At 50.6% G+C, this 20,249-nt stretch overlaps 1 protein-coding gene across 1 annotated transcript in view; it reads left to right on the top strand.

The window, feature by feature from the left end:
• Positions 1-834: 834 nt before the first annotated feature.
• The window catches only part of LOC133116484 (bone morphogenetic protein receptor type-2-like), a 40,573-nt gene continuing 21,158 nt past the window's right edge, over positions 835-20,249 (top strand). The window contains exons 1-2 of the mRNA XM_061226094.1: positions 835-2,363; positions 19,189-19,362. Of these exons, the coding sequence (XP_061082078.1) occupies positions 2,195-2,363; positions 19,189-19,362 (343 nt within the window). The 5' untranslated portion in view covers positions 835-2,194. The remainder of the gene's footprint in view (positions 2,364-19,188; positions 19,363-20,249) is intronic.

Here is a 20,249-nt window from a genome sequence, read left to right as displayed (position 1 = left end):
GTTTTACAACTTTGCTTGGCAGGGATGGGGTCTTGGTTGACTTCATAACTGTGCTGGTATCTGGAATCACAGTCAAGTTAATTATGGGAACATTTGGAAGACTGAAAGCTCCTCCAAGGAGATGCAATCTATGCACGTTACCTTCAATATGCATTTTACTGATTTTGTTTGCCACACTAAAATGAAAATGACACTTTATACCATATACTGTACAGTATAACACTTTCATTCCATTGAGGAAATGGAAGATTTTGCCATTTGCAAAGGCTATGGGGCTTTTGGGTAAAAAAAACAACATTTTTACAAGATACATTAACTTCAGCACTCCATTATCACCACATTTGCTCGGGAAGACCAAATTCATTTGAAATGGAGATAAATTAAATATAGAAACAAGATATATTAAATATTATTACATAATACAATGTATATGAGCATCATTGGTTCAGCGTCTGTGTAACGTGAAAGAATGTGCCAAAGCATTACATTACTTTAAATCGAGTTGCGACAGTTAGTCTTATCTTGGTATAATTTTAATTGCAATAATTTGGTACACCGCCGATTTTAGGACGTGTAATTATTATATTATGAATACAGTAACATATTTTCTTTCCACGTTTTTAGACCATCTTTGATAGAACGTGACACCTCGTTCGTAATGTGGCTGGATGTAGCGGCTAGAGGGCGCTCCAATTTGCTCTGTCGGATGAGAAAATACACTGGAGTGGAGAAAAGGACCCCCACCCCCCCCTCTTAACGTACAGTCGAGTCCCGGAAGGACGAGGCGTTTCCATCCGCCCCGTCTGACGCTCGGCCACGGTCACTGCCAAATCTCTCCGCCCAAGAGCGACGGGGGGAAAGAGCCTCCGCAACCCCCCTCCTTCAACCTTTTCCCTAAACAGAACTGGATTATTCAGCTAATAATACCAGCTAGCACCGCGTGTAAAGTTGTTATGATTGGACACTTTTGAGTATTTTCATGCCAATTTTGGGTTGTTCGCGATGCAGCTCGCTAACAATAATCGCCAGTGTTAACAGTTTATTTAGAGCTAGCTAAACTACAACTATTCCCCTTCGTTGTCCACCGCGGTTGGAAATCCACTGGAGTTGTAGCCAGGCTAAGCCATCTTATCGTTGTTGTTTTTTTTCTCCCACGGAGATGTTGTATGAACGGAGCAGAAAATAACGCGGTTAACAATATAGCTAGTTCGCTGGCTATCTAACGAGCGAGCTATCATCCTGGGATCATAAACCGGATTCCTGGAAGACCGAACTCGACGGTGGCGAACGGCTGGCTGGCTTCTGGCGACACGGGAGCTACAGAAGAAAGGGGCAGAAAATGCTGGCAGTTCCTGCGTTTTGACACCAAGTTAAGAAGTCCTTCTTCAACAGAAAATCATCTGCTTCGATAGGATATCATTTATTGGGCAGATCGGGAAAACGGTCGAATAAGATTCGATTTGGCTAGACGAAGACGGGTTTTCCAATAATTAGCTGGAGTAGGAGGTCTGTCTAACGTTACATTTTTTTTTTTTTTTTTTTTTTACTTAAAGGCCTTTTCTTGGAACGGATTCAAATCCATGCTTTTAGGAAATAGTATTGTAAGATTGAATCTCAACACGATCGGGTCGGTATAAACCGCGTTCGTACTGCAAATCGGCTGTACTTATATAGTACAAGCTAGGTGCTAGGTAGGAAATTCAGTATATTCCATGAAGGACATTTGATTTTATTTAGAAACATAACGGCAGTATATTTGGTGAGCGCGTCAGCCTCTGGATTTAATTGCAGTCTTATCAGACATCCACTCGTTCACTTGAACGTAAAGTAAAATAATCATTATAGGCTAACAAGGTCGTGTTTGGGGCATTTTAGTTTTCAGGCATTGTAAATGATTAGCATATTTAAAGACTGATTACGCGTTTAGCAAGCTAGCTCGCTCGCTAACCGTTCGCTTGCTACACAATGTAACGTTAGCTAGCGCTAGACTGGCAGAGATAGCACAATAACGACACCGATAAAAGGAAGATTAAAACGGTTAAACACGGGGAAAATAACCGTAGACTGTACTGTTGACAGAAAAGCAGATTTAAAAAAAATTGTAATTAGGAGACCGTTGGCTTGCAGAAACCATGCGTTTCTTCCCCACATCCATTTGTAATTTGCACCCCGCTGGATATTACAGTCCGAGCGAATGACCTGGGATTGGGGAAAAGGGAGAGAAAAGGGGGAAACGAAAACTTTGTGGAGGAGCCACTTGCCCCAGCGGAGCCGGAGTACATCGACAATGAGGACAGTTGCGGGCCGAATGTCGGTGTTGGCGTTGGGACTGTACGCAGTTCTTCTCCTGAGCCCAGTCGCTGGTAAGTATCTAGCTGGCGCAAGCTAACACTGTCTAGCTAGGCTAGCTACGCCAACGTCTGTCCGTTTGACTAGCCACATACGCCCCTCCTTAAATCTCTGTGTCTCCAGAGCTAATATTTGTATTATTGTGTTAGTATTGAGATATTGCTATCCCAAATGCTCATTTGCATAGTCTGGCGGGTGTTTATTTTTTATTTTTTTACTTCTACCGCTCGACAGGTAACTAACCGGTCCTAGCTAATGGTAGCTAATGTTATGTTCGCGTGGATGTGTCGTTAGCGCTATTTTTATTCTTACTGAGACGAAATGGCATCGCCTTGATAGCTTGGTAATGCATCAACTGACCAGATACACATAACCGATTCGTGGTTGAATTAAGCAGTAAGTTAGTTAAAAAGGGAACTTAGTAACCAAAATCTAATTTTGGAACCGCCTTATTAGCTAGCTATATTAGTATATTAGTTAGCTACTTGACATTAACTTAGGTCATCTAGATGGAGAACTTGGTAACTAGGTCTGATGACGTGCAACAAATAACATTACATTCACCGATTCGAGTAATGTTGCATAATATGGTCATAATAAGATGAGGCGATGCCTGGTCCGTGGCAAGACAAATTATCGAAAGGAACATACCAATTATCGGAATATCCATTACAGACAGGCAATTGGTTAGCATGTGCTGTTGTACTGTGTGCATGTACCTAATTTATGATTAGCTAACGCAGTTGTGTAAAGAAATGGTGTTTTGTGGATAATTTTGTTGCAATTGGTAAGGTGCTGAGTAACGTTCTGTTAATCTTTCCAGTTAAATCCGCCAGTGTCTACAAGGAAGTTCAACTAGACTGCATTATCAAGGATATAAGTTAAAGGCGGCTGTCTTCTCTTACAAGCATTGTACTGTTCCAAAAACTAGGAAGTGGTTGAACATGAACAGTTCTTGTATTATATGAACCGAGTATTGTATTAATCCATTGCCAGCTCAATGGTTTTTGGTCTGTACCATTGCACCATCTTGTTTCCAGAACTACTAGGTGGTTTTTTTTGGGTTTTTTTACCTACCAAACAATGGGCAAGGTCTCATATCGCAAGCCTTGTCACAGCTCAGGAAATGAGTTTGTTTTTATGGGCAGTTATGTGTAGATCAACAAGTAAACAGCGTTACCATGTGATAATGCTGCTCGTGTTTGTGTGGAGTTTATATGGAGCGTACAGTCCTAATCTCAGTGTAATCAGTCACATTGATTAAGTGACAGATCTTTAAAGCTGGAGATGTTCTCACTTGGGTTAGAAGAGATGGTGTCAGATTCTGCTCTCCTTTGGCTGAGATTACGATGTTGTGATGCTGTCCACCTCAGCAGCATGTTTTGGTACCGGAGATGCAATGGTCAACATCTGCAACATCAAAGCTGTGAATCCTTCATCCCATCTCACGACAGCAGTGGAAACCCGTTTTGCGTGTGTGTACAAATGAGTGTCTAAATGTTTGTGTACCTGTGTACATATGTTTGTGTGTAGTCAGTGCGTTTGTGCACGCCTGTGTGTGTGTGTGTGTGTGTGTGGTGTGTACGTGTGCACATGTGTTTGTTGTCTGTCTGTGTATCTGTGTGTGTTTTGTGTGTATGTGCGTGTCAGTGTGGATGTTGCATGCATTCACGGCCCAGAGTCGAAAGGGGGGAACAGCATTAGCATGGAGCCTGCAGAAAGCCCCTATGGAATTCCATCTGAAAATGAATCCCTTCAAGACCATACAGCCACTCTTGAGTTACTCTATATTTGCACTATAGTGTCAGAGTACACAATTAAAGCAGTTAGGTGTGTACATGTGTAACCTGATCGTGTTCAAGCCCTGTCCTGGCTGAGTCATCGCTGTGCTTTGCGTGGGCAGGTGAGGTTTATCGCTCGCCGTCTGAAGGCTGGGTGGATGGTTTGAGCGGAGCCAATGAGAAGGGCAGTGACCCGCACGCGGCTGATTGGACGAGCAGAGCTGAGGAATGTGGGATTGATCCCGAGCCCTGACGAGTGTGAGCCAAACTCCCGACCCGTCCTGCAGGGTTCCCGAACCCATTCCGCGGCGTTCCCGAACCCATTCCGCAGCGTTCCGACCCGTCCTTAGCGCCAGACTGCGCTGGAATCGCGCTCTTAATCCTGTCTGGCTGCCGCACTGTGGAGGGATGGCATGTGGAATTTCTGTCTGTCTTTCTCAGCCTGTCTTTCCAGAGATATTGTCCTGTGTCTGTGGGGGGGGGGTAGGGTAGTAGAGAGTAGAGAACTGCTGTTGGTTATTTGGGGAAAGAGGCCCATTAACATGGAAGTGATCTGTGTTCCTGTCGCACCGTCCACACTGTGAGATGTGAAGGGCTGTAAACCACGTCTCTGTCCCAGCTCAGCGCCCCGCGTATCGATCTGTCCACTGCGGAGAGCACTGCTTCAACCGCAAGGTAGTCTAACCCCGACCCTCTGTAGTCTGACCCTAACCCTCTGTAGTCTAACTTTAATGCTCTGGGGTGTTGGTTTTCGTGCTGGGGGGGGCGGAAGGCCCGTTGGGGGCGGGCGGAGAGCGAGTTGCAGTCTGAAGTTCAGCGCTGGCCTTGCCTCCCTGATGTTTCTCCAAACTCCTGTTTGACCCTGAAGCAGATAAGATAAGCGCCTCGTGTACAGTAGCAGGGGGAGGGGAGGAGAGGAGAGGAGAGGAGAGGAGAGGGGGGAGGGGCAGGAGAGGAGAGGAGAGGAGAGGAGGGGGGGAGGGGCAGCAGAGGAGAGGGGAGGAGGGGCAGGAGAGAAGAGGGGAGGAGGGGCAGGAGAGGAGAGGGGAGGAGGGGCAGGAGAGGAGTGGGGGAGGAGAGGGGAGGAGAGGAGAGAGGGGGAGGAGAAGGTGAGGGTAGAGAGTCTGAGAGAGAACACAAGAGAACCTGATTCCATTATGCTCCTGCAGGCCTGCCAAATCGATGCATGTGCCCCCCCTCCATTATGGACCCACCCCCCGTGGATCCATTACTGCCCCAGGGTGGCGCAGTGCCTGGTGTTACTCCACACACACTGCACATAGGAGGAGGAGGAGAGGGACTCTGGGAGGAGCTCTGGGAGGAGGGGAGGGGCTCTCGGGGAGGGGAGGGGCTCTGGGGGAGGGGAGGAGCTCTGGGAGGAGCTCTGGGGGAGGGGAGGGGCTCTGGGAGGAGGGGAGGGGCTCTGGGGAGGGGAGAGGCTCTGGGGGGAGGTGTTAGCGGAGCTTTGATGGCGCCTCAGGGCACTGTCTGGCCGCAGACACATTATTCACACGGAGCACCACGCTTCCCGTCTGGGCTGTTGCGATTGTAACCGGAATAACGAGCCCTGCCCTGCGCAGCAGACAGACGACAGACATCATCCGTGTTTAAAACGAGCGTTCCTGGACAAACTGGAGTTTTGAAAAGCGAAACACAATGCGTTGCAGGAATGTCAGGAATGCAGGAGTCACTGCGGGCGGGGGCTGCGAGCTACAGGATGGGCGGGTAGGTTTTCCCTGTCTGACGTTCCCGGGAGCAGGAACGCCGTGTTTCCCACCCGGGCGTCGCACTCACACAGCAGCCGCGTGCTCCAACATGCGTGTGCGGACTGGCATGTTCCAGGCCTGGCCAGTGAAACATACCAGTTATTTCCTCTGTTAATGCCGTGGTCCATAGAGACTGGGAGTGCTGGAGTCTGCTGGGACAGTTCAGATCAGATTTCTTTCTCCGGGGGACACTTGAAACTGTCTTTCAGGTCACAAGTCCAGCCTCCGAGTAATTGACCTTTGACCCGGGGCCTGCGCGCTGCATGTAGCTATGTGAGGGTTGTCTGACCTCTGACCTCTGAACCCTGAACGTGACCCCTGTGTACTTCCGTTCGAAGTGAAGATTACTGTGTTGCAGTCACTTGGCACTTCGTAATTTGCGACTCACTCTGTGTGAGAGGTGCAGTGAGAGTTGTAGTGGTAGTAGCAGTTGCAGTAATTGTTTATCTTGGTCCTTATTAGAAATTTTACACAATGACTGCACACAGAAATAATACGTAACAATATTGGCGGAAAAGGCTTTGGCTGAAGCTGTAGCGTATTACACCCTTTTCACAAAACGACCCTTTCTCCACTAGGTTTAGGCTGTACAAAAACAAAACGGAAACAAAAGTTCAAAACGTTTCATACGCAGCAATAATCAGACAGGCCCTGGTGTGTCCAGCTTGTCGTGATACAGGGCTGCTGATGGGAAGAAGGGAGCGGAGTGGGGAGTTGCGTTCGCCGTTCACACCCCGCTGCCCCCATCAGAGCTGGTTATCCTCAGTCTAGGGGGGGGCAGGGGGGGGTCTCACCCCCCCAGGCCTGAGGCTCCTCGGTCGGGCCGTAAACACCGGGAGATTTACTGTGATGCGTGCGCTGGAGCGTCTCTGTGTAGCTGACACATCTACGGGTTCAACCCAGCGGTGACGGTCCTGCTTCAGTAAACACATCTACCGCGTTATTTTATTCAACTTACATTCCGGACACTGAGTTTGGCGCGTGGATTTGGTGTCCATTTGCCTTATTTTGTACAGCAAGAAATTGTGGCCAGTCGCCCCCTTTTTGCATTTTCGTGATAAATGAACAGCAGTTTGCTGTAATGAAGAATCCAGGTACAACGAACGAGAGAGGCTGAGGGAGGCTGAGGGAGACTGAGGGAGACTGAGGGAGACTGAGGGAGACTGAGGGAGGCTGAGGGAGGCTGAGGGAGGCTGAGGGAGGCTGAGGGAGACTGAGGGAGACTGAGGGAGACTGAGGGAGACTGAGAGAGACTGAGAGAGACTGAGAGAGACTGAGAGAGACTGAGAGAGACTGAGAGAGACTGAGGGAGACTGAGGGAGACTGAGGGAGACTGAGGGAGACTGAGGGAGACTGAGGGACAGGGAGCTCAATCCCTTATTTATCAAAAGAGCTGCTGCTCTGTATTCCCTTTCATCTCAACACGGTTTTATTATTTTATTCATAATTAATAATTTCATTTATAATGTATTGGCACCAGCAGAGTGGAAAGTAGAGGGTTTCTGTTGTAATGCTTCTGAAGTGCTGAACCTCTGCGACGGATGTTTTTTTTTCCCATGTTCATTTTGTGTGGGTGTGATTACAGGCAACAATATAAAAATAAACATTAAAAGTGCTCCCCCAGACGAAACCTGTCCTCAAACTCGCCGGTCTGAATCCATCTCAGCACTCTAATTATGCAAGTCTTGGCTGGTCGCTGACTCAGAAATGTGCACGAGTCGCTCTGTGGGAAGTTTGGGTTAGACGTGTCTCTGCTCTGGGAACTGTAGTTCAGTCACTCTGGGCTGCTCTGGGAACTGTAGTTCAGTCACTCTGGGCTGCTCTGGGAACTGTAGTTCAGTCACTCTGGGCTGGTGAGTGTGTGTGTGTACAGTGTTGTTCTGCAGCAGCATGGTTTGAGCTGTGTGTGTGTGTGTGTGTGTGTGTGTGTGTGTGCGCATGCGTACTCGTGCGTGTGTACAGTGTTGTTCTGCAGCAGCATGGTTTGAGCTGTGTGTGTGTGCGTGTGTGTGTGCGTGTGCGCATGCGCATGCACGCACAGTGCTGTTCTGCAGCAGCAGGGTTTAGACTAAACAATGAGTCTGTTCGTGGCTCCAGTGGCCAGTGAGGGGGGGTGAGACATTCCCCGCTGCTGATGCCTAACCCCCCCCCCCTCCCCTGCTGCTGCTGAACAGATTGAATCTGAGACACCCCCCCCCCCCCCCCCCCATCGTGGCATCAGCCCCCCTGTTTCCCTCTCAGACACATTTCACACACTAATTGAAAATCATTTCACCAAGGGAATGTGCCCCCCCCCCTTACATCACTGCCACCTTCAGGACTCCACCACGATCCATCTGTGTTAGAAAGTCTGTGTGCTGAGTGTTTGTGTAGCTCTGTTACTGTGTTTGTGTAGCTCTGTTACTGTGTTTGTGGAGCTCTGTTACTGTGTTTGTGGAGCTCTGTTACTGTGTTTGTGTAGCTCTCTTACTGTGTTTGTGTAGCTCTGTTACTGTGTTTGTGGAGCTCTGTTACTGTGTTTGTGTAGCTCTGTTACTGTGTTTGTGTAGTTCTGTTACTGTGTTTGTGTAGCTCTCTTACTGTGTTTGTGAAGCTCTCTTACTGTGTTTGTGTAGCTCTGTTATTATGAGTTCTGCGCTGGATCGAACAGGGACTTCCGTGTGGACACGTACATTTTTAGGTGCATTCTCTGTTTGGCTTAGTGTGTGCGCATGTGTGCCTGTCCACGTGTGCATGAGGGGAGGGGCTGTTGGATTTACTCACAATCCAAGATCCAGTGGTGACCTTCCTGGGTCAAATATGTCATTGCTCCGGATTCATGTTAAAGCTGTGCGCTTTGGTGCACCAAAGTAGTTTTGGTGTAGTTCTGTTCTGGGAGAGGGAGAGACGGAGAGAGAGAGAGAGAGAGAGAGAGAGAGGGAGGGAGAGAGAGAGAGACTGTTGGCTGGGCCTCTGGCGGGGCTTGCAGAGGGAAGAGGTGCTCTATGCGTTGCTGTGGAAACACAAAGTAAGCCGGGGGGGTGTTGCGGGGGGTCGAGCCCCGACGCCGTCTTGGCTGCTGCCCCCCTCCCCCCCTCCCCCCCTCCCCCTCCGCTGGAGAGAGGCTGTGGAGGGGAGGGGCCTATGGAGAGGGTTGTGGCTGTGGCCCTTAAACACAGTCAATGATGACAGTAGATCTGCACTGCTGTTTGGCCCTTGCGCCCTTATCCCCACACTGCTCCAGGGCCGATTGTCCCCTGCTTAGTCTAATCAACTGTAAGTGGCTTTGGATAAAAGCATCAGCCAAATAACAATAACAGAGAGTGTCTGTGGCTCGGTTCCACGGAGGCCCGTCTGCTTGTGGCCCTCCTGTGGGAACATGGCCGCTTACGCAATGCCACAGATGGGTCCTCTGGTGAAAGTCAATCTTTTCTCAGACACGGGCTTTGCATTGCTGTATTGGTGTTCCTCTTGTGGGCTGTGTGTTCCCGTGTGTTGCCCTGTGTGTTGCCCTGTGTGTTGCCCCGTGTGTTGCCCCGTGTGTTGCCCCGTGTGTTGCCCCGTGTGTTGCCCCGTGTGTTGCCCCGTGTGTTGCCCCAGACTTGGCGGGATGTTGAGTGATACTCTCCAGTTTAATCATGGCTTATTTCGGCCCCTCTAAATGCAGGCACTGCAGGGTTATGGTTATACTTATGGTTAGGGTTATAGTTATGGTTACCGTTCGGGTAATGGTTAGGTTTAGGGTAATGGTTAGGGTTATAGTTAGGGTTAGGGTTATGGTTATGGTTATAGTTAGGGTTAGGGTTAGTGTTAGGGTTATGGTTAGGGTAATGGTTCGGGTTATGGTAATGGTTTGGGTTATGGTTATGGTTATAGTTAGGGTAATGGTTCGGGTTATGGTTATGGTTATAGTTAGGGTAATGGTTTGGGTTATGGTTATGGTTATAGTTAGGGTAATGGTTCGGGTTATGGTTATGGTTATAGTTAGGGTAATGGTTTGGGTTATGGTTATGGTTATAGTTAGGGTTAGTGTTAGTGTTAGGGTAATGGTTAGGGTAATGGTAATGGTTAGGGTAATGGTTAGGGTAATGGTTTGGGTTATGGTAATGGTTCGGGTTATGGTTATGGTTATAGTTAGGGTAATGGTTTGGGTTATGGTTATGGTTCGGGTTATGGTTATGGTTATAGTTAGGGTAATGGTTTGGGTTAAGGTTATGGTTAGGGTAATGGTTCGGGTTATGGTAATGGTTTGGGTTATGGTTATGGTTCGGGTTATGGTTATGGTTATAGTTAGGGTAATGGTTAGGGTTATGGTAATGGTTAGGGTAATGGTTAGGGTAATGGTTAGGGTAATGGTTAGGGTAATGGTTAGGGTAATGGTTTGGGTTATGGTTAGGGTTATAGTTGTCTTGCGATGCTGCCGCCATCACCACATTCCGCAACGTTTCTGGCGGCTCAGCCCAGAGGCTGTTGCCATGGAAACAGTGCAAAGTTGACAGCGCAGCTCCGTCAGATGAATCATGGCTTTCTGACATCTCTCCACACCCCCACACCCCCAGTCTGTACCCCCACTCCACACCCCCAGTCTGTACCCCCCCCTCCCCCCGTCTGTACCCGCACTCTCCCACTCGGGCTCCTCATGCCCGTCTGGAGCACGCTCTGCACCCCGGGACCTCGTGTCTCCCCGTCTCTCCACCCTGACCCCGGGGCCCTGCCCTCCCTCTCTCCCCACAGCACCCATCACCCCCCTCTCTGTGTTTCATGTCAGGAGTCAGGTCCCCCCTTCCAGAACAGATCTTCTCAATGTAGCTTTTTCATGGTACACACACACACACGCACACACACATACACTCACACACATACACTCACATACTCACACACACAGGCTGCATTGTTGCAGTAAGGCTGTTGGTCTGCTTCTCTCTTGCAGTCCTGTGTGTGGGGGTATAATTACACACGCTCCAGTCTGTCTGCGTGTCTGAGGAGAAAACGGCTACAAAGACCAATGGGCCCTGAGACAGTGTACAGCTCAGAGAGTGTGTGAGTGTGTGAGTGTGTGAGTGTGTGAGTGTGTGAGTGTGTGAGTGTGTGAGTGTGTGAGTGTGTGAGTGTGTGAGTGTGTGTGAGACCCTGAGAGCTGAGAGGACTCACACGCACTCACTCACACACACTCTCTCACACACACATACACACACACTCTCACACACACACACACACACACACTCTCTCTCTCTCCCCCTCCGTGCCACAGAATGTACTGAGAAACATCAAGCAGGTTTAAGCTCAGAAGGGAAGTGGAGTGTTATCTCTGAGGAAGCAGGCAGCAGCGAAAAGTGCTAAATAACGCCCCTCCCTCTTTGTGTGTGATCCCCCGCTCCCTGTGACCCCCATCCTGTCTGAGCTGTCTGAAGTGTGCGCGTGTGTGCGCGTGTGTGCGCGTGTGTGCGCGTGTGTGCGCGTGTGTGCGCGTGTGTGCGCGTGTGTGCGCGTGTGTGCGCGTGTGTGCGCGTGTGTGCGCGTGTGTGCGCGTGTGTGAGCGAGTGTGTGAGCGAGTGTGTGAGCGAGTGTGTGAGCGAGTGTGTGAGCGAGTGTGTGAGCGAGTGTGTGAGCGAGTGTGTGAGCGAGTGTGTGAGCGTGTGAGCGTGTGAGCGTGTGAGCGAGTGTGTGTGTGTGTGTGTGTGTGTGTGTGTGTGTGTGAGTGTGTGAGTGTGTGAGTGTGTGAGTGTGTGAGTGTGTGAGTGTGTGAGTGTGTGAGTGTGTGTGTGAGTGAGTGAGTGAGTGTGTGTGTGAGTGTGTGTGTGTGTGTGTGAGTGAGTGAGTGAGTGAGTGTGTGAGTGAGTGAGTGAGTGAGTGAGTGAGTGAGTGAGTGTGTGAGTGTGTGAGTGTGTGAGTGAGTGAGTGAGTGAGTGAGTGAGTGAGTGAGTGAGTGAGTGAGTGAGTGAGTGTGTGAGTGTGTGAGTGAGTGAGTGAGTGAGTGTGCGAGAGACTATGTTTACAGCTGTAGCGTGCTTGTGTGTGTGTGTGTGCGCTGCTCCAGGCTGAGTTGGGTAGGTGTGGTGATTCCGGCTCTGGTGGGTTTTTGTGCACTGTTGCTGAGCGAGCTGCTGGCCGTGCTGATTGGGGGAAGAGTGACAGGCTCCGCCCCCACCGTCTGGAGTCAGTGGGTGGGTCTGAGCTGCACTTTGATGTCTGTTGCCTTGGCAATGTGCTGAATGCAGGTCACATGACTTACCCTCAGAAACATGTTGTAGTGCTTCCTCTCTGTCTCTCTCTCACACTCACTCACACACACTGAGAGTCTCTGTCTCTCTCACATGCACACACACACACATTTAATAAGGGGTCAGCTGTGTCACACACACACACACACACACACACACACACACACTCACTCACTCACTCACTCACTCACTCACTCACTCACTCACTCACTCACTCACTCACTCACTCACTCACTCACGTAGTACAGTCCGTTTCTCAAGCAGAGAGAGGCAGAAGCCCCACCCCCTGTGGTTCTGTGTAATCTCTGCTGCGCTGGTCTAAGATGGACGCTCGTTCCTCGTGCCCCTTAGTGAACAGCAACGGCCCCATTGCGTCTCGTTCAGTTTGCATAAACGCCACATAAACACGCTGTGCTGGGATAAACACGCTGTGCTGGGATAAACACGCCGTGCTGGGATAAACGCGCTGTGCTGTGCTGGGATAAACACACTGTGCTGTGCTGGGATAAACACACTGTGCTGGGATAAACACACTGTGCTATGCTGGGATAAACACGCCGTGCTGGGATAAACACACTGTGCTGGGATAAACACACTGTGCTGTGCTGGGATAAACACGCTGTGCTGGGATAAACACGCTGTGCTGGGATAAACACACTGTGCTGTGCTGGGATAAACACGCTGTGCTGGGATAAACGCACTGTGCTGGGATAAACACACTGTGCTGGGATAAACGCGCTGTGCTGGGATAAACGCACTGTGCTGGGATAAACGCGCTGTTCTGGGATAAACACGCTGTGCTGTGCTGGGATAAACACACTGTGCTGGGATAAACGCGCTGTGCTGGGATAAACGCGCTGTGCTGGGATAAACACGCTGTGCTGTGCTGGGATAAACACACCGTGCTGGGATAAACACGCTGTGCTGGGATGGGGGTACAGTTCCGGAGGGTTTTCTGGGTGCAGCGCTCGTGTCTGACTGCAGACCTCCCTCCTACAGGGGGCCCCCACAGCCTGGAGCCCGCGTGTGGGAGGATACTGGCATTTAGATAACTATTTGTCACATAACATCTGTATTAGATTAATATGCAAGAACTGCAGATGATAGATCTCCTGTTCCTCTGTTCCAGCTCTCAACATTTTCAGCACTGTCATATAGTCAGGAGGGTGGGAGGAAGAGAGAGAAAAGAGAGAGAGCGAGAGAGAGAGACCCCCAGAAGTGGCCCAGGCACACACACACTCACTCACTCACTCACTCACTCACTCACTCACTCACTCACTCACGTAGTACAGTCCGTTTCTCAAGCAGAGAGAGGCAGAAGCCCCACCCCCTGTGGTTCTGTGTAATCTCTGCTGCGCTGGTCTAAGATGGACGCTCGTTCCTCGTGCCCCTTAGTGAACAGCAACGGCCCCATTGCGTCTCGTTCAGTTTGCATAAACGCCACATAAACACGCTGTGCTGGGATAAACACGCTGTGCTGGGATAAACACGCCGTGCTGGGATAAACGCGCTGTGCTGTGCTGGGATAAACACACTGTGCTGTGCTGGGATAAACACACTGTGCTGGGATAAACACACTGTGCTGTGCTGGGATAAACACGCCGTGCTGGGATAAACACACTGTGCTGGGATAAACACACTGTGCTGTGCTGGGATAAACACGCTGTGCTGGGATAAACACGCTGTGCTGGGATAAACACACTGTGCTGTGCTGGGATAAACACGCTGTGCTGGGATAAACGCACTGTGCTGGGATAAACACACTGTGCTGGGATAAACGCGCTGTGCTGGGATAAACGCACTGTGCTGGGATAAACGCGCTGTTCTGGGATAAACACGCTGTGCTGTGCTGGGATAAACGCGCTGTGCTGGGATAAACACACTGTGCTGGGATAAACGCGCTGTGCTGGGATAAACGCGCTGTGCTGGGATAAACACGCTGTGCTGTGCTGGGATAAACACACCGTGCTGGGATAAACACGCTGTGCTGGGATGGGGGTACAGTTCCGGAGGGTTTTCTGGGTGCAGCGCTCGTGTCTGACTGCAGACCTCCCTCCTACAGGGGGCCCCCACAGCCTGGAGCCCGCGTGTGGGAGGATACTGGCATTTAGATAACTATTTGTCACATAACATCTGTATTAGATTAATATGCAAGAACTGCAGATGATAGATCTCCTGTTCCTCTGTTCCAGCTCTCAACATTTTCAGCACTGTCATATAGTCAGGAGGGTGGGAGGAAGAGAGAGAAAAGAGAGAGAGCGAGAGAGAGAGACCCCCAGAAGTGGCCCAGGCACACACACACTCACTCACTCACTCACTCACTCACTCACTCACTCACTCACTCACGTAGTACAGTCCGTTTCTCAAGCAGAGAGAGGCAGAAGCCCCACCCCCTGTGGTTCTGTGTAATCTCTGCTGCGCTGGTCTAAGATGGACGCTCGTTCCTCGTGCCCCTTAGTGAACAGCAACGGCCCCATTGCGTCTCGTTCAGTTTGCATAAACGCCACATAAACACGCTGTGCTGGGATAAACACGCTGTGCTGGGATAAACACGCCGTGCTGGGATAAACGCGCTGTGCTGTGCTGGGATAAACACACTGTGCTGTGCTGGGATAAACACACTGTGCTGGGATAAACACACTGTGCTGTGCTGGGATAAACACGCCGTGCTGGGATAAACACACTGTGCTGGGATAAACACACTGTGCTGTGCTGGGATAAACACGCTGTGCTGGGATAAACACGCTGTGCTGGGATAAACACACTGTGCTGTGCTGGGATAAACACGCTGTGCTGGGATAAACGCACTGTGCTGGGATAAACACACTGTGCTGGGATAAACGCGCTGTGCTGGGATAAACGCACTGTGCTGGGATAAACGCGCTGTTCTGGGATAAACACGCTGTGCTGTGCTGGGATAAACGCGCTGTGCTGGGATAAACACACTGTGCTGGGATAAACGCGCTGTGCTGGGATAAACGCGCTGTGCTGGGATAAACACGCTGTGCTGTGCTGGGATAAACACACCGTGCTGGGATAAACACGCTGTGCTGGGATGGGGGTACAGTTCCGGAGGGTTTTCTGGGTGCAGCGCTCGTGTCTGACTGCAGACCTCCCTCCTACAGGGGGCCCCCACAGCCTGGAGCCCGCGTGTGGGAGGATACTGGCATTTAGATAACTATTTGTCACATAACATCTGTATTAGATTAATATGCAAGAACTGCAGATGATAGATCTCCTGTTCCTCTGTTCCAGCTCTCAACATTTTCAGCACTGTCATATAGTCAGGAGGGTGGGAGGAAGAGAGAGAAAAGAGAGAGAGCGAGAGAGAGAGACCCCCAGAAGTGGCCCAGGCATGGTGCCTATTGGGGGGGGGGGGGGGGGGGGGGGCGTGGTTAGCCTCTTCCCCGCAGCAGCTGTGCTCTCAGACGGGGTGAGGGTCATGTGACCTGGCATGGTGCCCGGGTGGTACAGAGAGGCAGGGGGGGGCCATCTGTCTGACACACAGGGTGATTCTCCCCCCGACCCCCCCTCAGCGCTTCGCTCAGGAAACCCCATAATCGTTACTTATTCCCTTGTCTTCATGAAGGAAAACAAGTATTTCTGGAACATTCGGGACCTATTTATGTAAATATCTGGTGGGTCCTCTGTGAGTGGGTCTGTGGATTCCTCTCGCTAACGGACACACAGTCTGCGTGATGTGTTTATCCTCCTGCCCCATGTCCTGCCCCTCTCCCCTCCCCCCCTCTCCCTCTCTCTCCTTCCCCCCCTCCCCCTATCTGTCCCCTTCCCCCTCCCTCTCTCTCCCCCTCCCCCTCCCCCTCCCTCTCCGGTGTCTGGGTTACAGAGAATAGGGGGTGAAACGCCGTCTCTCAGTAAACTGAAGGTCAGTGTTGAGTGCAGAATCCCAGTCTGTTGGCCGATAAACTGCGCGGACAGTGCAGGGGCTGAAGGCCAGTTTACCGTCCAGTGCAGGTGATTATAGTAAAGGTCCACAGTGCGGGTGATTAGAGTGAAGGTCCACAGTGCAGGTGAGTAGAGTAGTGCAGGTCCACAGTGCAGGTGATTATAGTAAAGGTCCACAGTGCAGGTGATTAGAGTGAAGGTCCACAGTGCAGGTGATTAGAGTGAAGGTCCACAGTGCAGGTGAGTAGAGTAGTGCAGGTCCACAGTGCAGGTGATTAGAGGAAAGGTCCACAGTGCAGGTGAGTAGAGTAGTGCAGGTCCACAGTGCAGGTGATTAGAGGAAAGGTCCACAGTGCAGGTGATTAGAGGAAAGGTCCACAGTGCAGGTGAGTAGAGTAGTGCAGGTCCACAGTGCAGGTGATTAGAGGAAAGGTCCACAGTGCAGGTGATTAGAGGAAAGGTCCACAGTGCAGGTGATTAGAGGAAAGGTCCACAGTGCGGGTGAGTAGAGTAGTGCAGGTCCACAGTGCAGGTGATTAGAGTGAAGGTCCACAGTGCAGGTGATTAGAGTGAAGGTCCACAGTGCAGGTGATTAGAGTGAAGGTCCGCAGTGCAGGGGCCGCCCCCCCCCCCCCCAGCTGAGACGACCTTGAGGCCCTGAGTCTGTGTCTCAGGCTGCAGCTCTGGAAGGCTCTTATCTGAGACTCACCCTGTGGCCAAAGCCATGAGGATGGGAGTGTTGTACAGTTGGAGCTGGTGTGTAAGGATGGGAGTGTTGTACAGTAGGAGCTGGTGTGTAAGGATGGGAGTGTTGTACAGTTGGAGCTGGTGTGTTAGGATGGGAGTGTTGTACAGTATGAACTGGTGTGTTAGGATGGGAGTGTTGTACAGTAGGAGCTGGTGATGGTGTGTTAGGATGGGAGTGTTGTATAGTAGGAGCTGGTGATGGTGTGTTAGGATGGGAGTGTTGTACAGTAGGAGCTGGTGTGTTAGGGTGGGAGAGTTGTACAGTAGGAACTGGTGTGTTAGGATGGGAGTGTTGTACAGTAGGAGCTGGTGTGTTAGGATGGGAGTGTTGTACAGTAGGAGCTGGTGTGTTAGGATGGGAGTGTTGTACAGTATGAACTGGTGTGTTAGGATGGGAGTGTTGTACAGTAGGAGCTGGTGATGGTGTGTTAGGATGTGAGTGTTGTATAGTAGGAGCTGGTGATGGTGTGTTAGGATGGGAGTGTTGTACAGTAGGAGCTGGTGTGTTAGAATGGGAGTGTTGTACAGTAGGAACTGGTGTGTTAGGATGGGAGTGTTGTACAGTAGGAGCTGGTGATGGTGTGTGAGGATGGAAGTGCACCAAGCTCGTGTGCGTGCAGACACGCACACACACACCTCACAAATACTGCTGGGACCATGGAGCCACATTTACTGGAAGACACACAGAGCGAGTACACACAGACACACACACACAGCTCGCACTATCACTGAGATGGCACCTGACCTGTAACTGACTCTCTTTCCCCCTCAATCTCTCTATCTGTCCTGTTTTCTCTCTCTCTCTCTCTCCCTCTCTCTCTCTCTCTCTCTCACATGTCTCACTCCTTGTTATTGCAGATAACGCTGTCTGTGTGTCTCTCTTTCTCCCTCGCTGTCTGTGTGTCTGTGCCTGTAACATACTGACAGTGATCGAGTCGTTCTGTCTGTCTGTGTGTCTGTGCCTGTAACATACTGATAGTGATCGAGTCGTTCTGTCTGTCTGTCTGTCTGTCTGTCTGTCTGTCTGTCTGTCTGTCTGTCTGTGTGTCTGTGCCTGTAACATACTGACAGTGATCGAGTCGTTCTGTCTGTGTGTCTGTGCCTGTAACATACTGACAGTGATCGAGTAGTTTGAATTCACATGAACTATGACTGGGGAGTGGCATACTGTATAAGAGGGCCTTTTGTGTTTGAGGTTGTGAATTCCATTTTGGTGTCCGTGTGAGTGTGTGAGTGTGTAAGTGTGCATGCGTGTAGATGTTGAAAACTTTCCTTTGTGTTTCTGTTCCATGTTGACATGATTGCATCACGCAATTTCTGCAGATTTGTCAGCTGCGACTCTGTTCCATTGGATTCAGAGCCGGTTACTGGGAAGGCCACTGAAGAACATTGAACTCGTTGTCATTGAAACCAGTTTGAGACGACCTTTGCTTTGTGACGTGGTGCATTATCATGCTGGAAGCAGCCATTAGAACATGGGCACATTGGCCATGGAGGGAGGCACATGGTCAGCAACAATACTCAACTTGGCCGTGGCGTTCAAGCCATAACTTGACACACACCTGCACTGTATTTAGCACAACGTCCATCACTGACCACACACACCTGGTGCCTGTAGCCTAGCGGGAACCTAGCCTAGTGGCCTGTAGCCTTTTGGTCGCCATTCATTGTTGCATCTGCCCTTTCCAATAGCGAGTGTGTGTGGTCACTGAGCCTGTACTAGTTCAGGATCTGTCTCTGCTTTGTATCTCTGACAGAGCACAGATACTCTGCCGGTGTGTATTCTCTGTTTAGGCCCAATTACAATTCAGTTTATTTTGGGATTGTGTTTTGTTCCAGTGGCCCAGGTAGGAGGATTTTTATGCGTTTGATAATTTGGTTGATCTGAAGCTGGTTTGTGTTCGTGGGTGTAATGTTTCAGAACCATCTGGCTGGGGAGATGCTTCCCTGGATCTGAATAAGAATTGGAGATCTGCCTCAGTCAGGCCTGCGTATATTTCTGTGTACTTGTAGTCTGTTTTTACAAATGTGATGAATCTCATAGAAAGCCCCGTGGGCCTTTTCTTTCAGCGCATTCACTGCCAGGCCAAAGCTCCCTGACGCTCTGATCTTTTGTCCGAGGTAGTCGTAGCCTAGTGTGTGTTCTTCAGCGGTGCTTCCTCAAGTTATTGGGTATTTGCTTTCCTGAGAGACCTGGGCTTCTTTTGGAAGATCATCATTTTCTTTCTTTTTCTATTTCACACTCCGGTCTCAGTTCTGCCAGTATTGCTCCAGCAGCTCCAGGTTCTGCTGTAACCCCCTGTTCAGTGGGCGACAGCAGGTACCAGGTCATCTGCACAGGGCAAAAATAGTTGAGCATTGTTTAAGGTAGAGGCTAGGAGCTGAAGATTGTTCCAGTAGCACACCGCTAACTCGTTGACGGTGTTGGTCCCCCCGCAGCGGACCAGACGGAGGAGCGGGAGTGTGCACAGCAGCCGCAGCTGGAGGACGGGGGCGGGGTTGGGGACGGGCGCGTCTCTGCCGAGAACACCACGGTGCGCTGCAGCCGGGGCAGCCGCTGCTTCGGCCTGTGGGAGAAGACCCGCGACGGGGACATCCGCCTGGTCAAGCAGGGTGCGCCGCCCGCGCTACGCTACATCAGCACGCTGCGCTCAACCTGCTAACGCTGCATCAGCACACTGCTCTCAACCTGCTAATGCTGCATTAGCACACTGCACTCAACCTGCTAATGTTGCATTAGCACACTGCGCTCAACCTGCTAACGCTACATCAGCACACTGCAGTCAACCTGCTAACGCTACATCAGCACACTGCAGTCAACCTGCTAACGCTACATTAGCACACTGCGCTCAACCTGCTAACGCTGCATTAGCACACTGCACTCAACCTGCTAATGTTGCATTAGCACACTGCGCTCAACCTGCTAACGCTACATCAGCACACTGCAGTCAACCTGCTAACGCTACATCAGCACACTGCAGTCAACCTGCTAACGCTACATTAGCACACTGCGCTCAACCTGCTAACGCTACATTAGCACACTGCAGTCAACCTGCTAACGCTACATTAGCACACTGCGCTCAACCTGCTAACGCTACATTAGCACACTGCACTCAACCTGCGCTAACGCTGCATTAGCACACTGCGCTCAACCTGCTAACGCTGCGTTAGCACACTGCAGTCAACCTGCTAACGCTGCATTAGCACACTGCACTCAACCTGCTAACGCTACATCAGCACACTGCGCTCAACCTGCTAACGCTGCATCAGCACACTGCTCTCAACCTGCTAATGCTGCATTAGCACACTGCAGTCAACCTGCGCCAACGCTGCATCAGCACACTGCAGTCAACCTGCTAACGCTGCATTAGCACACTGCACTCAACCTGCTAATGTTGCATTAGCACACTGCAGTCAACCTGCTAACGCTGCATTAGCACACTGCACTCAACCTGCTAACGCTGCATCAGCACACTGCTCTCAACCTGCTAACGCTACAT

This window comes from Conger conger, chromosome 17 (genome assembly GCF_963514075.1).
Source record: "Conger conger chromosome 17, fConCon1.1, whole genome shotgun sequence".
Lineage (NCBI taxonomy): Eukaryota > Metazoa > Chordata > Actinopteri > Anguilliformes > Congridae > Conger > Conger conger.
This window is presented reverse-complemented; position numbering and strand designations above follow the sequence as displayed.